The following is a 16,116-nucleotide window of genomic DNA, read 5'->3' as shown; positions in this document are numbered from 1 at the left end:
CTGCAGAGGTGAGCAATCAACATGCAGATCTACCAAACATGAATAGAATGGGTGGACATGAGACATAAGGTAATATGGACTGGCCTGTGAAAGCTCACATCCTCCATGACTTACTAGATTCAGGCGTGGTGGCTGTATATTCCTTACTCCAATTACTCCAGAACCCAGTGTCAGTCTGCTTACAGCGGAGAGAAATGACATAGGCTGTGTATGGCTGCAGACCTTGCAGTGTGTAGGAAGTTCTGAGGGAGTTTATGTCACTTGATGGAACCTGATAAAATAAATACAGGCATGGTCAGTAACCAGTTTGCAGGTGCTGCCTCAATGTTGTATTTCAGCATATTAGAATAATTTTTTTTTTAATGATATTGGTAAAAATGATCTATATACATCTTGCATTTGCGCTTTATGCTCTCCTATATCCAACGCTTAAAAGACGATAAATAACTCCGGTACTTGTGTATTATAGCGGCGCCCCCGATGTACATTGCGCAATGTTTTTATCGCATCGCATGCCATGCACCCGATGGCATGCGATGCAACGCGATTTTTGCCCCTATGCGATAAAACATTGTATAAGCACCCTAAAGGGTGCTTACAATCTGAAATGCACCCCCACGCCACCCCCCACTATAAACGTGAACCCGAAGCGCAGCGAGCGCAGCGGTACGCGTCCTCCGACCTTTTCATACCCCCACTATCCACGTCGGCGTGGAGTTGAGAATAGAAAGTGTGGCGAGAGCAGCAAGCCACCGAGCCCGAAGCGTGGCGAGCGCAGCGCGCCCCGCGAGGGGCCGCCGATACCTGTGAAGCCCGCGCTCGGTGGCTCGCTGCGCTCGCTACACTTTCTATTCTCAACTCCACGCCGACGTGGATAGTGGGGGTATGAAAAGGTCGGAGGACGCGTACCGCCACACTTCGGGTTCACGTTTATAGTGGGTGGGGGGCGCATTTCACATTGTAAGCACCCATTAGGGTGCTTATACAATTTTTTATCGCATCGCATTGTATGCCATACACAATGTCATACAATTTTAAAATTGTATGACATTGTACAATATCGCATCGCATACCATCGCATGCCTTATGGTATGCTATGCGATGCGATGCGATGGGCGCCGCTATAATACACAAGTACCATAACTCCACTAATGATGTTGTGGGTAAGTATATACTGTATATATGTAGGCTTGTCATAATACCGCTTGTTGTCACAGGTCAGCTCAAAAGAAAGTAAGAAACCCCACGTCGACCTTCCCCATGTCGACATTATGCTTGGACAGCTCGTGACGATAAGAAGCCTATACTCTTCTATAGTGTAATGCCATCTTGGTACTTATGTATTATCTGGGCTCCCATGTTAAATGCACCCCATTTTTTCATACCCCTACTATCCAACTACTCATGGAGTTGATTTTATATAGTGTGGCGAGCGCAGCGAGCCACCATGCCCGAAGCGTGGCGAGGGGACGCGGTCTCATTAGAAAAACGGGAGCCCAGATATTACATAAGTACCACCATCTTTAGATGGCGTTGCCAACAGCATCCAAGCCCCAGAATGTATGCCAATCTTGAGAATGAAGCCTAGGAGAAAAGGACAAACCCCAGGTCTGGCCATCTATAGAATGATAGCCAACAAACATTACGTAGGCTATCAAATAATATAAGTCATACAGACATCCAAAATATATATTCACAGGCCATGGTTCTGATGATGTGTATTGGTCCTACACACTAATACATCACAGCAGTGTTTCCAAACTGCGGTTCTCAAGGAAAACTACAGTCCAGGTTTAAAAGATATCCATGTTTGAGCACAGATCGTTAAAATCACAATGACAGTGGTATTAAGTCACCTAAGCTGGGTCGGTAATGTGCCTCAACGGTTTGTATGCCAAGGGAATTTGTCAAAATAGGTGTGAAAATTGCCAAGCAAACATTTTTATTCATCATTATGACCGGTAATGTTACCTTATATAGGAAATATCATCTATTTTTACAGACATTTGTTATTTGAATTTATATAACAAATGTGAGCGACGCTGGCATTTTTAGCTGATATTTTGAACATCTCTCACAGATGTTGGCACTCAAAGGGTTAAGATGGCCATACACAAGGGAGACTTGTATGCGATCCCAGCCAAGCCTGCCAGAGGATTGGTGATGCTATATATGTCTATTGTGCAGCCCATGCGATCTTCAGGCTCGGATACGATGCACACAGGACCGCGCATTGCGTCGGACATGATGCCACAGAGCACATGCGCTTTTGACACTTCTCTCACAGGAATTGGATGAAAAGAGCCCAAATTGCTGTGGAATCTCCCTAGTGTATGGAAGGAGGTTGGGAACACTGTGCTCGGGAGTGGAAAGGCTGTTCTGCACTGATCCACCACAGTCCCGGACTCACTGACAGTTTGGGTGGTTTCACTATTTGAATTTTGGACTGTGGTGCCCCAACTCTGCATCTGCCACTGGCAAACAGAGCATTTTGTACCTTATAGAATGGGTCATGGCTGTATGCCTTTAGCCTAGGACAACCAGGTTCTAGCTATTAAATGCTCTTTAAACCATGGATAGCATTTGGAAATTACCACTGATGCGTCTGATGCGCAAGGAAACTAATTTGCTATGTGTTATCTGCTATTTAACTAGGTCATGAAATATTGATCTCCATTGGATTGTGCAAGCAGGGGTACAGGTACCTCATCCCATTCTGTGCTCTCACTGGTCCGATACCGCAGGTTATATTTTAAAAAAGTCAAAAAGTCGTTCTTTGGATTTTTCCACTCAATTTTCAAAGCCTTTTGTAGCTCTGCAGCCGATACCACTCGCACAATTTCTGGAGGATTGGGCATAACTTCATGTACATATATAAACAAAAAGGAAAATAGAAATATACATTTAGAACTTTGGCAAGACACACATTAGAATATTTAAATACAAACATACATACTTAACTTTGTGGCGGCACTCCAAACATGCAGTAGAATGAAGAATCAATTAGGAATAAGCCAGAACCCTCCGAAAGACACACTGTCACGATAGTAGAATGTAGGAGACGGCGGCACCCGTAAATAAAGGACACCAGGCCGATTTGAGCCAACGTTTCAAAGCCGTGTGGCTTCTTTATCAAGGTGCAGGAGAACGTGCACCTTGATAAAGAAGCCATCTGGCTTTGAAACGCTGGCCCAAATCGACCTGGTGTCATTTATTTCCAGGTGCCGCCATCTCCTACATTCTATCTATATATTCCAAATCATCCGGCACTCACATAGAATCCAATAGCAGCTCGCCCCGGTGCTCAAAGAGAAAGTTTATGCAGACTATCCAACAAATAATGGCACTCCGGAGGCTTCAATAAACATTATAAAGGTGGAACTGTAACTATTACAATACAGCTCCACTCCGACACCAGGCCAGCACTATACCACCAACGGATAACAGGTATTTTAGCACTCTATTGTAACACCCCTTCATGCTCCCCCAATACACACACCCACTTTCTTTCCACCACTACCACCAACCCATGCACTTTAAACGGGATGCGGTCATTTGGTCTACTGCATTATGGTCGACAGTCATTAGGTCGAATCCATTAGGTCGACATGCTAAAAGGTCGACATGACTCTAGGTCGACATGGGAAAAGGTCGACATGATTCTAGTTCGAAAGGTCATTAGTTCGACAGGTCATTAGTTCGACAAGGTCATTAGTTCGACAAGGTCATTAGTTCGACATTGTCTATGTCGACATTCACAAGGTCGACATGGAGTTTTTCACTGTTTTTTGAGCCAACATGTGCTGACAGGCGGTATTTCATGCCCTACCATCCACTAGGGCGTGGTGGGAGAATAAAATAGTGTGCCGAGCGTAGCGAGGCACCGTGCCCGACGCATAGCGAGCACAGCGAGCGATGCGAGGGGATGCAGTGCACTTTAAACTGTGTCCATGTCGACTGTGTTGACATTCAGGTAAAAAAACAGTGAAAAACCCCATGTCGACCTTGTGAATGTCGACATAGACAATGTCGAACTAATGACCTTGTCGAACTAATGACCTGTCGAACTAATGACCTTTCGACCTAGAATCATGTCGACCTTTTCCCATGTCGACCTAGAGTCATGTCGACCTTTTAGCATGTCGACCTAATGGATTCGACCATAATGCAATAGACCAAATGATCCCAACCCCTTTAAACCTACCTACACTTACAGCACAGCAACAACATCCATAACCCATGTTACCCCGACCCCACAACACCACACCCCCACCACCCCCATTAACGCCCACAATTGCTTACTCTCACTCCAATTGACAATACACACATTCAGACAAAAAATACAAACATCATTCAAAAAAAATTTGGTTGTCATTTTAATGGGGCGTAGTTAGTAAAGGAGATGAATGAATGAGCACACAAATCGCACACAAATTTCCCCACTAACTCTTTCCAAGGCTTAGTACATCTGCGCACAGAGAGAGGCATACTTACCTAGATTAAAAATATCAACTGTTATCCGGTCCGATTCAACTGTACCAAGATCATTCTTGGCTTCCACCGAGAAGTTTGTGTCGATGTAGAACTCGAAGTCTGGATAATTTAACGTGCACGAGTTGTTCGCTTCTAAAGCTTCGCAGTCCTTCCGTGATTGGTTATTTCTCCTGCAAATCAGAAAAATTATTATTTATATCTTTATGTGCAAGATCTAAAAATATATACGCACCATAAAAGAAAAAACACTCACAAAGAGGTACAGTACTGTACTGCTTCAGGGATTTACATTTATGAGTTTATAGCTTATGTACTGTACTGCTTCAGGGATTTACGTTTATGAGTTTATGTACTGTACTGCTTCAGGGATTTACATTTATGAGTTTATAGCTTATGTACTGTACTGCTTCAGGGATTTACGTTTATGAGTTTATAGTTTATGTACTGTACTGCTTCAGGGATTTACATTTATGAGTTTATAGCTTATGTACTGTACTGCTTCAGGGATTTACGTTTATGAGTTTATAGTTTATGTACTATACTGCTTCAGGGATTTACGTTTATGAGTTTATAGTTTATGTACTGTACTGCTTCAGGGATTTACATTTATGAGTTTATAGCTTATGTACTGTACTGCTTCAGGGATTTACGTTTATGAGTTTATAGTTTATGTACTGTACTGCTTCAGGGATTTACGTTTATGAGTTTATAGTTTATGTACTGTACTGCTTCAGGGATTTACATTTATGAGTTTATAGCTTATGTACTGTACTGCTTCAGGGATTTACGTTTATGAGTTTATAGTTTATGTACTGTACTGCTTCAGGGATTTACGTTTATGAGTTTATAGTTTATGTACTGTACTGCTTCAGGGATTTATATGTACAGGGACAATGACAAAATCCACACCCATATAAGAGCATTCAGTAATTGCACTAGTCTCTCAGGAATTAAAGCAGCCAAATATTCAGGGTCACCTGCAAAGGGCCAGCATTTTTGAAAAGTTGCCAAGGATCATATGGCAGCATTACAATTACCCCCCCTTTTTTTTTTTTTTTTTTAAACACATTTTATTGGGTGAATCACGAGCAATTGACAAGTGTAGCAAAATACCTTGACATTTACAATGACAACATTGAATGGGCTTACAATAAGGTGATTCAAGATTTTTCCATTTAAGAAAGAAAGAGAGCCTCGCGATGGCAGTGTGGCCGACCGCCCAGGAAAGACATTTCCGCGAGGCGAGTAAAGGAACCAAAGGCGGATGGAGGGAGAGAAGAGAGTTTATAGAAGTTAAGAGAAAAGGATAGACAGAAGGACAGAGGGAGAGAAAGAGTGGGAGGGGTGGCCTCGGTGAGGTGTTCTAGAGACTAATTGAGGGGGGAGGGGTATTCTGAGAGGTCAGCCAGGGAGACCAGGTTTTATTGAATGTTTTGAAAGAGTTACGTAGAACACCCCCCCTTTTTTTTTAATGGTTAAAATACATAAACATGCACTCATACTGTACCTCTACAATGGCAAATAAAAATATATATAAAACAAAAATTATATAGATGTAATTATTCCTGTAAATAATGGAGATGAATGCGGAAACACACACATACATGATGATCATCCCTGGTTACTTTCTAAACCATCAGAGACCACCTTACCTTCATCTGTGGGTTTTGGAATACCCATAATTGGAAAGGGTTCTCCCTTCTGCCCTAGCAGCAGGGTAACTAAGGTGTCTTTGCATCAATGAGGGGCTATTAGCCTGGTCATTTTTTTTGTTTTTTCCTCTATCCACCCCTTTAGGATGTAACTATTAAAACAAAGTATTTAAGATATGAAAAGATCTATATTATTTGTAATACACCTATGATTATCATATTCTAGTTTTAATTTATATAAAGCCCCTGAAGTCTTTTTAAAAGGTATGAAACATTTACAACTACAAAAAATAAAGAATATATATCAGTAATTCTTTGTGTAAGTAATGGAGATGAATGAATGAATGAGCACACAAATGATAACCGCTTGTTTAGCAGTTCACGTCCCGAGACCACCTTACTTACCTTGGTCTCTGGGTTTTGGAATACACATAATTGGAAAGGGTCCTGCCTTTTGCCTGAACATCAGGGTAGCTAATAAGGTTGCGTTGCATCAATGAGGGGCTATTGGCCTCGTCCAATATGTTCCTATAGTACAGCAGCAAAAGACAAGCACACACAAGAGGGAGACAGCCCAGAGGGTTAGACAAGCTACAGAGAAAGCCTGGAAGACATTGGTTACAGATCAGGAGAAAGCACACGGTTAATAAAGAAAGCTGCAGAAAGCCTAAGCATGGCTCCGTGCCTGATTACAGGAGAATTACATAGAACAGGAAAGGAAACTCTAAATACAGATCTCTATATATGGTGATATGGAATAAGAGCTATGTAGGAGCGCAAGGTCTGGTTCCAACAAGGGCCATCAGCTATATTCTACATACAACACAGAGGAAGCTACCAGAGTTATTGAACCTCTACGCTAGGGCATAAGAGCGCACCGCCAATCTAGTTTTGTTGGAAATCTACTAGTTGGACTTTAGCAGAGCAAAGATTAGAATAACTCTGGCTGCTTCCTCCCGGCACTAATCACAGAGCTGTGAATTAAAATCGACCCCTTTGTTCTGACCAATGTATTGCTGGACCACCCCTATGAGCCTTTGTACGTTCTCCTCAAACAGTTGACATAAAAATATTATTTGGTTAGTCACTTAAAAAGTGGAGAAAGGACATATTCCTACAGCCCCTGTAAGTAGTGTTGGGGCTGTGCAGAACCAGTAAATATAGAGGTGCAAGAAGCTCAGCTTATATTGGCTATTGTTCAAGACAAAGATTTGTGCGGGCAAAGTCTAAATCTCATCTGCCTATTGGGGAGATTCTGGTTCATCATGCGGATTTGCCTAGGGGACCGATGTTGAAGGCCTGCTTATGCGCATGTTCCGGTCTTCACTGCGAGCACCTCCGGAGACTTGCCACTAGTCTCTGTGGTGCTCGCACCGGGGGTGGCATAAAAGGAGATGGGAAGGAGGTGTTTGCATTTGCGTTTCCTGGGTGTACCCATGAAAACGGTGGATGCGCCCAGGAAAACGCTGTGTCCCCACTTCCGAATAGGGGCAACCATCTGCCTTCCGGGGTAGGGCGCTGCTAATCTAAGTCAATAGAGACTGACTTTGCGAGATTTGCAAGCGCTACAGAAATCATTAGATGGTCGGCGATGGTCATCAAATGATTTTGGGCCCGCACACAAGCCTGCGAATGGAAGTTTATGCAAAACATCCATTCTCAGTGCCACGGGGAAATTCAGTAAGTAGCGGGGGTGCGGGAGTCTCCTTTGCGAGCCAACCAGAATCAGGGACATTACACCGGCTCACACCAACAGTGTGTACAATTGGCTAATAAGATAGACCGCCTCACCAACTTGCACATGCACAAAGGAGGAAAGCATTTGCTTTGCATCAGGATTATGCAGGTGCCAAGCCGCAGAGGTAGATTATGCAGGAACTCTCTGATGAGCAGCACTTAACTACATACAGACAAACTTGGAGAGCGAAAAGGAAAGTGCTAATACAGACAAAACAGGAGTAGGTTTATCAACATCCCCTTAATAAGAGATCTTCTAATACAGAAACAGTTTGCGTGAAATGTGATCGCGCCATAAATGCTCCGTATTCATGTGTGTAATGTGTGGGTGTAGGGCATATACCCTACAGAATAAGGCTCTGATACTGCAGGTGCTGCCAACCTCCCTATCCCATAACCCTTTCTGGGATGAGATAATATACAGGATTATGCACAGGTCATAATAAAATTATTTGTCTGCATTGTCATGAATATTTCTGTCCAAAACGGTTAAAGAGACAGTTACTGAATAAGAGGTTATCACTATACAATTCTGCTTACTTTTTACTGAGGAACAGAAGACTGCACAAGCTCTCCATGCTGATTTATAAAGCAGTGATAAGAGGACCAGTGGAGATGTTGGCTGTAGCAACCAGCTTTAAAAGGTAGCATGTATCAAATACAATATGCGGTACTTGTTTAGTTTCACGGCAGCACTTCCCAGCAGATCGCATCGTATGCGAATATCGTTTGATTTTACAAAGTGTGGTGAGCGCAGCAAGCCGCCGAAGCGTGGCGAGCACAGCGGAAAACTAGCCCGAAGCCACGCTTCGGGCTCGGTGGCTCGCTCCGCTCGCCACACTTTATAAAATCAGCTCCACGCCAATGTGGATAGAGGGGGTATGAAAAGGTCGGGAGTATGTGTACCGCGTCCCCTCACGGGGAACACTGAGCTCGCCACGTTTCGGGCTGATGTGGATAGTGGGGGTGTGTTAAATCGCATCGCAGATCGAATCGTATGCAAATCGTATGCAAATATTGCATGCGATTTACATACAACCTGCTGGGAAGTGCCGCCGTGAAACTAAAGAAGTACCCATTATGCTGTATAAAACCATAGGTAGAAAACTGATTGGTTGCTAGGGGCAACTGCCCCACCTTCACTTCATCTTTTCATTGTTTGATACATCAACCCCCAGTTATCACTGATTGCATATAACAATCCAAATCAAAACAAATGTCATTTATAAACTTTCATTACCATGTCTGTTTTACAGTGTATTTAGTGGGTATTATCGTTGGTCTCCCCGGGTTCCATGAGCAGGTCAACCTCTCTCGGTTATAACAAATGCAGGACAGATTGCTAGGCTTTTCTGGAGGCACTGCAAAATACAATGAACGGATTTATTAACAACATGCGTTTTACAATTCATTAACATTTATATGAACTGGCAGCACTCCAGGTTTTAAGCATATCCATGCTGGAGTCCAAATGGTCAGATCAAATGGACTGTGGTACGACGGGGTAGATGTATGAAGCAGTGATAAGGGAGGAGGTGTGATAAAGGGCAGGATGTATCAACAGATATCGCCACCCCTCGCCACGCCCCCGCCGCAATGCCAGCGCATATGTACTAACATATGCAGCTGGCATTGTGGTGCGGTGAAAGAGGCCCCCCGCGATACCTGTACTCCCAACCACACACTGCTCCCCTTACGCCGGGAGAGCTCAGCGTGGCTGTCCGCGGCGCCTATAGGCTTCTATAGGGTAACCCTGCCCAGCGGTAACGGTGTGGCCAGGTTTTAGTACATATGAAAAAGCGGTAAAACGGGGGGGTTTTACCACATTTTCAGCCCGTTTTTGAGCACATTTTTCACCCAGGCCATTTCCCCCCCTTTTTTTGGGGGGGGGGGGGGGGGGGTCAACATGGGCGCCAACCACAAGAATGTGCAGCAGTTGTGCCAATACATGCGGTTTTCAGCAATGCTGGAAATCAGCACTGGGATTGAATAGGTGAATCAAATTTGTCCCCAAAAAGGGGCGAAACCTGCAGTCTTTTCACCGGGCAGAAATAGCTTTTATATATACTTTAACATACTTACAGCCCAATGTGATAAAGATTCCATGAAGAGTGGTCTTAATCTGTCCATGAATATTAATGCTGCAGGTGAGGCTTGTACCCTTATCCAGGGTGGGCTCAAACGTCACGCTAGACACGGTCTCATTTATCACGGTGTACTGGCTCTCTGGAATCAGGTTAGTATAGACTTCCCAGTACAGTTTATCACTACTGGCTTTGTCGTTGTACTTCTGCAAACAGGTCTGGTTTAGAATACAGAGAGCTGTGAAGTTGGTGTGAAGCTCCACGACCGGTGACTGGGGAATGATGTGGGCACATGACGTGATTGAGGCACCACCTGAAACAAGGATTTTAAAGAAAATCATTTGTTTTAGTGACAGAATATAATTCCACACAGCAAAATGAACTTGTAATTTCCCACCACTAGTGATCAGAAACATGGTCCCTCTACTTCCAAACTAGCAGTGGGCATCCTTAGAACAGAATACCTAGAGAAACACTGTGTGCTCTATCCCAACAGTGGGGTTTTACAGAAACACTGCGTGCTCTATACCAACAGCGGGGCTTTACAGAAACACTGCTCAGTCTATCCCAACAGTGGGGCTTTACAGAAACACTGCTCAGTCTATCCCAACAGTGGGGTTTTACAGAAACACTGCGCGTTCTATCCCAACAGTGGGGCTTTATAGAAACACTGCGCGCTCTATCCCAACAGAGGGGTTTTACAGAAACACTGTGCGCTGTATCCCAACAGTGGGGCTTTACAGAAACACTGCGTGCTCTATCCCAACAGTGGGGCTTTACAGAAACACTGCATGCTCTATCCCAACAGTGGGGCTTTATAGAAACACTGCGCGCTCTATCCCAACAGTGGGGTTTTACAGAAACACTGCTCAGTCTATCCCAACAGTGGGGCTTTACAGAAACACTGCTCAGTCTATCCCAACAGTGGGGTTTTACAGAAACACTGCGCGTTCTATCCCAACAGTGGGGCTTTATAGAAACACTGCGCGCTCTATCCCAACAGAGGGGTTTTACAGAAACACTGCGCGCTCTATCCCAACAGAGGGGTTTTACAGAAACACTGCATGCTCTATCCCAACAGTGGGGCTTTACAGAAACACTACGTGCTCTATCCCAACAGTGGGGTTTTATAGAAACACTGCGCACTCTATCCCAACAGAGGAGTTTTACAGAAACACTGCGCGCTTTATCCCAACAGCGGGGTTTTACAGAAACACTGCGCGCTCTATCCCAACAGCGGGGTTTTACAGAAACACTGCGCGCTCTATCCTAACAGTGGGGTTTTACAGAAACACTGCGCGCTCTATCCCAACAGCAGGGTTTTACAGAAACACTGCGTGCTCTATCCCAACAGAGGAGTTTTACAGAAACACTGCGCGCTCTATCCCAACAGCGGGGTTTTACAGAAACACTGCGCGCTCTATCCCAACAGCGGGGTTTTACAGAAACACTGCGCGCTCTATCCCAACAGCGGGGTTTTACAGAAACACTGCGTGCTCTATCCCAACAGCGGGGTTTTACAGAAACACTGCGCGCTCTATCCCAACAGCAGGGTTTTACAGAAACACTGCGCGCTCTATCCTAACAGCGGGGTTTTACAGAAACACTGTGTGCTCTATCCCAACAGCGGGGTTTTACAGAAACACTGTGTGCTCTATCCCAACAGCGGGGTTTTACAGAAACACTGTGTGCTCTATCCCAACAGCGGGGTTTTACAGAAACACTGCATGGTCTATCCCAACAGCGGGGTTTTACAGAAACACTGCATGGTCTATCCCAACAGTGGGGTTTTACAGAAACAGCTTAAAGTGGACTTATCACCTACACATTTTACAAATTCTATTCTCACAAAAATAAACTCCAGCCCAAACTATAATCTGCTTTTAAAATGTATCAGATACCATAATTGACTGTGGTTTTAAAGGACTTCTGTAAAGACTTGTAGTATATACATTATGTCTTGCAAAATATACCATTATAAAATACATGAAAATCCCCATTATTGGAAAACCTATTAGATCTGAGAAGTGACCTGTTACCAGATCCAATAACATTTTTCTTGCCTTACTACAACGTGCTTTGTGGACTACGCAATAAGAAGTGACAGGTTTGCTAAGAAGCCAGTATGCCCTGAAGCCAGCATAGCACAGTATGCTACTCCGTATCTCTCCTTACTGCTGCTGCTGCTGGCCAGGAGTGTCCAGTACATACACATCAGATGTGCGATACACTGGTGAATGAAAGGCAAGTGAGTGCACGCATCCTGAGCCAAGCGCATGCCCCTATGGACAAGTCATAAAAGACAGTGTCATCCCCGTTTTCAGGTGAAGGGGGAGTAACTTGGTGGAAACCAGACACTGGCACATAAGCAAAGCTCAGATTTTATAGGTCTTTTTAATAATTTAAATACATATGTCATCTCTCCACGATTATCATACAGATAAGATCTACTTTGTCTCATCCTCACATACTGTACCTTGTGCAATGAAGACTGCAGAGAAAACGCAGAGAAGGTAATGATGAATCATGTTGGCACCTGAAAGAGAAAAGACAGAAGGTGAGTAAAAACTTCCTTAAGCCCCAGACACCTGAGGAGATGATTTGCCATAACCAGACCACTTGGGGTTTTTGTATGAATATTTGGCTCCACCTAGTGTTCACAGTAAAATATTGCATGGACTAGGAGACAGACATAGCATATAGAGGTGTGCACGTACATCTAGCCTCCTTCCGTGTTAAACAGCCCTTCTAGTTTTGCCATGGGTTGACGCGGTAGCACAGAACCTCTTTGCCTGTAACTGTTCCATTGCAATGCGTCTTATATGCAATACTGTGAGCATAATACGAACAAGCAGCTTCTGTCATACCAGCTATGGTAAACCTTGTAATGTAGCATTGCATATGCAGATACACATCCAGACGCAGTTGCACATCCTATATTGTGATACGATGCACATGATACCTAGTCGCACAAGCTCACACATTATTTGAAACACTCGTAGCACACAGAGGAAAAATTTAGGTGAATACATCTGGATTGCTTCGTTCCAAATCGGCAGTACGGATGGTATAATGCTGCATTACTGCCTCACAGCGCTGAGGTCATGGGTTCCATTCCCTCCATGGCCCTAAATGTGTGGAGTTTGCATATTCTCCCCATACTTGCGTGGGTTTCCTCCGGGTACTTTAGTTTCCTCCCACATTCCAAAAATATACTGGTAGGTTAATTGGCTCCCAAGTTAGAGAGTTAGATATGGGTGAGGTGTGTTGAAACTGAGATCTAAATTGCAGTGTGAAGCTGGCCATACACTAGTGCGATTTGGCCACTTTGCATCAGATTTTGACAAACCTGGCCGAGAAATCGGGTGAAAAGTGAACATAGATCAGGCTGTAAGTAAGAAGTCTGGCTAGCCTTTATGGTTTGAGATGGGGGTTAAGTGCGGATGACCGGCTTCTTGGAGGCTACTTTTATGCACACAGATATAACACTTGGTACTAGGAAAAGAAACGCAGCTGCACCATAACCCAACCGCAGCCTAACCAGAACCAATTGTGGACACAATAGATCAAGAACTTTAACCCCACAGTCAGCTAAAAAGGGGTTAAAGATCAAAATTCGTGGATTACAAATAAGAACATTGTCTTATGGATAAATACATGGAAAAATCCCAAAAAGGAGGAAAAGGGAATGCGGCAACATGGCAAGGACAGCAAAAACAAAGGCCTATCTTTTGTTAGCCCATCTCCATCTCTGCTGGATGAGGAGCTATCAAGAGATTTAAATGACTCCTCACAACAAAGTTTGTCATCGACTTTCAAGGCCCAGGAGATATCAGACATCCTGGCCCCTCTGTTGGACAATAAATTGACAGGCTTAAAAGAGGCCATAAACTCGATAGCAGTCTAACTTAAAAAGAGTATAATGTCCGGTTTGAGGAGGCAGAGAAAAGAATCGTGGCAGTGGAGGAAGAACTAGACATGGCTAAAGCAACTATAGTGGCTCAAGCATCATCCCTGTCAGCAAGTCAAGATAAATTGGAAGAGCTGGAAAATTGAAACCGACGCAATAACATACACCTAATAGGCCTATCGGAATCCATGAAAAATAAATTACTGATGGAACTTGTTTCAAAATGGCTCCCCAAGGAATTAAAATGCACAGCAATAAACGACCCTATGCGGGTGGAGAGGGTACATCGCATCGGCCCAGAACAACCGGATCAACGCAGACCACACCCTGTGATCTTCAAACTCCTAAATTACACAGATAAAATCATGAATGGACGCATTTAGGAGAAATCGGGACCTGGAATACAAAGGGGAAAGACTGTTGCTATTCCAAGATTTTTCATATGAAGTGCAGATGAAAAGGAAGGAATTCACTCCTATATGTAATGCATTGTACAATGCTGGAATACGCGTCTCGCAACTGTATCCAGCTAAGCGAAGAGTCCAACATAGCGGGAAGCAACATGTATTTGAAACAACTGCATCGGCTCAATCGTTTATGGCAACAGTGGTAAACAAGCAAACAGAAGGCCTGGGAAATAGAGACTAAACAGAATATGGACACGCAAGTATATCATTGCCCAAAAAATAAATATCAATGAAAAATTACAAAAATACGGCATGTTATGCTGCTAGTTATTTTTGGGTTTGGGGGTAATGGAGTGAATTGCGCTGCTGATAGAATAGATAGATAATATGATGAACACACTAGATGGCTGTAGAAGATAAATGAGTAATGGACACACTGTTTGTAAATTTAGTTATTTTATATGAAAAAATGAAAAAAATATATATATAGCATTACATTAGTAATCAACACATTAAAACATTAAAAAATTCCTTTAGTACAATGAAATTGTAGGCAATACAATTATCTATGAAATAGTAATCCAAATCGATGGAGATATCTTTTGTATTGGTAGCAGCAGACTTTCAGTATAATAATTTGTTACACTATAGTCAATTGATAGATGTATCACTTTTATGATCAAAGTGAGAAACAGAATGTCCAGATCTTAGATGGACTTTGTATACTTTATACAATATTAGCAATTAAGAGTATGAAATTTGCAGACACAGGTAAATATATGTATGCTCACCCTTGATAGTAAATGAATTCGGAGTTGGAATTCTCCAGCACTCGGTAGTCAGGTTTTTATGGGGAGATGGTGTCACCACTAGTGAATAATCCTGTTGCTCCTCTCGGCAAGTGCCGGTGTAGCCAGCCAGTGGTTCAGTATGGATTGACCACACTGACCACTGCGGAAAAGGAGTAGTTCTTAGGAAATTTTCATTTACCGGGTGCTTCGTTGGATGGGGGTTCAGTACACCTGATGTGATAGGTGTTTGATGACGCAGCTGATGGCCGGCAGCGAGGGGGGGGGGATGCGCTGCACTTCAGCTGGCTTGTAGAGTCCAGATAACGGTGGTGAGCAAGTAGGTTTACCTGTGTTGTTTGTAGCAGCGGTAAGCAGGGATGCTGTTCCTTAGCCCGCTAATATATGATGTAATCAGCGGTAACCAGCGCTGGGTTTCTGCGGCTGGGAAATATGGTCAGCGTTGGGTAGCGGTCAGCCGGTGGCATGTAGAGGTTGCGCTGCCACTGTGAGTGCGGTCCGTGACCAGCAACAAGCTGGGATGCTATAGCTTAGCCGGCTTGACGTAGTCAGCACTCGGCGGTGACCGGCTCTGTGTAAATGCGGCTGAGACGATTTCAGATCAGCGTGTATTGGCAGATAGCCGGCAGCATGTGAAGATTTGTGCTGCTAGTGGAACAACTGAAGTCTGCTGACGTGAATCTCCAAGTGAGAGTAGGTGATGACGTCATCAATTCAAATTCAGTGCTGAGATAGTACACAAATTTTGTTTCACGTTTTGAAACCTTGTTTTTTGAACAATTAAAATATATTTGTGTGTATTTTATGTGGTAATAAAATATATTTGTGTGTATATTATGTGTTTATACAGCATAAATGCAAGATACTTCAAAATACATCATTGAAATATTAAAATATTCCGAAATACGGAATAATCCGTTATCCAAAATTCTCCTGGTCCCGAGCATTTTGGATACGGGATACTCAACCTGTATTACACAAATAACAGGATGTTCCGTATGGGAACATCTACAGATGCAAACT

General features: G+C 43.5%; 1 protein-coding gene across 2 annotated transcripts in view; it reads right to left on the bottom strand.

Annotated features, from left to right (window-relative positions):
- Window positions 1-16,116, bottom strand: part of IL6ST (interleukin 6 cytokine family signal transducer) — a 57,481-nt gene that overhangs the window by 18,001 nt on the left and 23,364 nt on the right. Inside the window, exons 2-8 of one of the 2 annotated variants that reach the window (XM_083153559.1) lie at window positions 12,444-12,503; window positions 9,966-10,280; window positions 9,124-9,244; window positions 6,552-6,674; window positions 4,495-4,664; window positions 2,706-2,860; window positions 115-271 (exon numbers count right to left, since the gene is read on the bottom strand). In XM_083153559.1, coding sequence (XP_083009685.1) covers window positions 115-271; window positions 2,706-2,860; window positions 4,495-4,664; window positions 6,552-6,674; window positions 9,124-9,244; window positions 9,966-10,280; window positions 12,444-12,495 — 1,093 coding nt within the window. In that variant the 5' untranslated portion in view covers window positions 12,496-12,503. The remainder of the gene's footprint in view (window positions 1-114; window positions 272-2,705; window positions 2,861-4,494; window positions 4,665-6,551; window positions 6,675-9,123; window positions 9,245-9,965; window positions 10,281-12,443; window positions 12,504-16,116) is intronic. The other variant, XM_083153567.1, reaches the window with a different exon arrangement.

The sequence above is a fragment of the Crinia signifera genome, chromosome 1 (assembly GCF_055691185.1).
Source record: "Crinia signifera chromosome 1, ASM5569118v1, whole genome shotgun sequence".
Lineage (NCBI taxonomy): Eukaryota > Metazoa > Chordata > Amphibia > Anura > Myobatrachidae > Crinia > Crinia signifera.
This window is presented reverse-complemented; position numbering and strand designations above follow the sequence as displayed.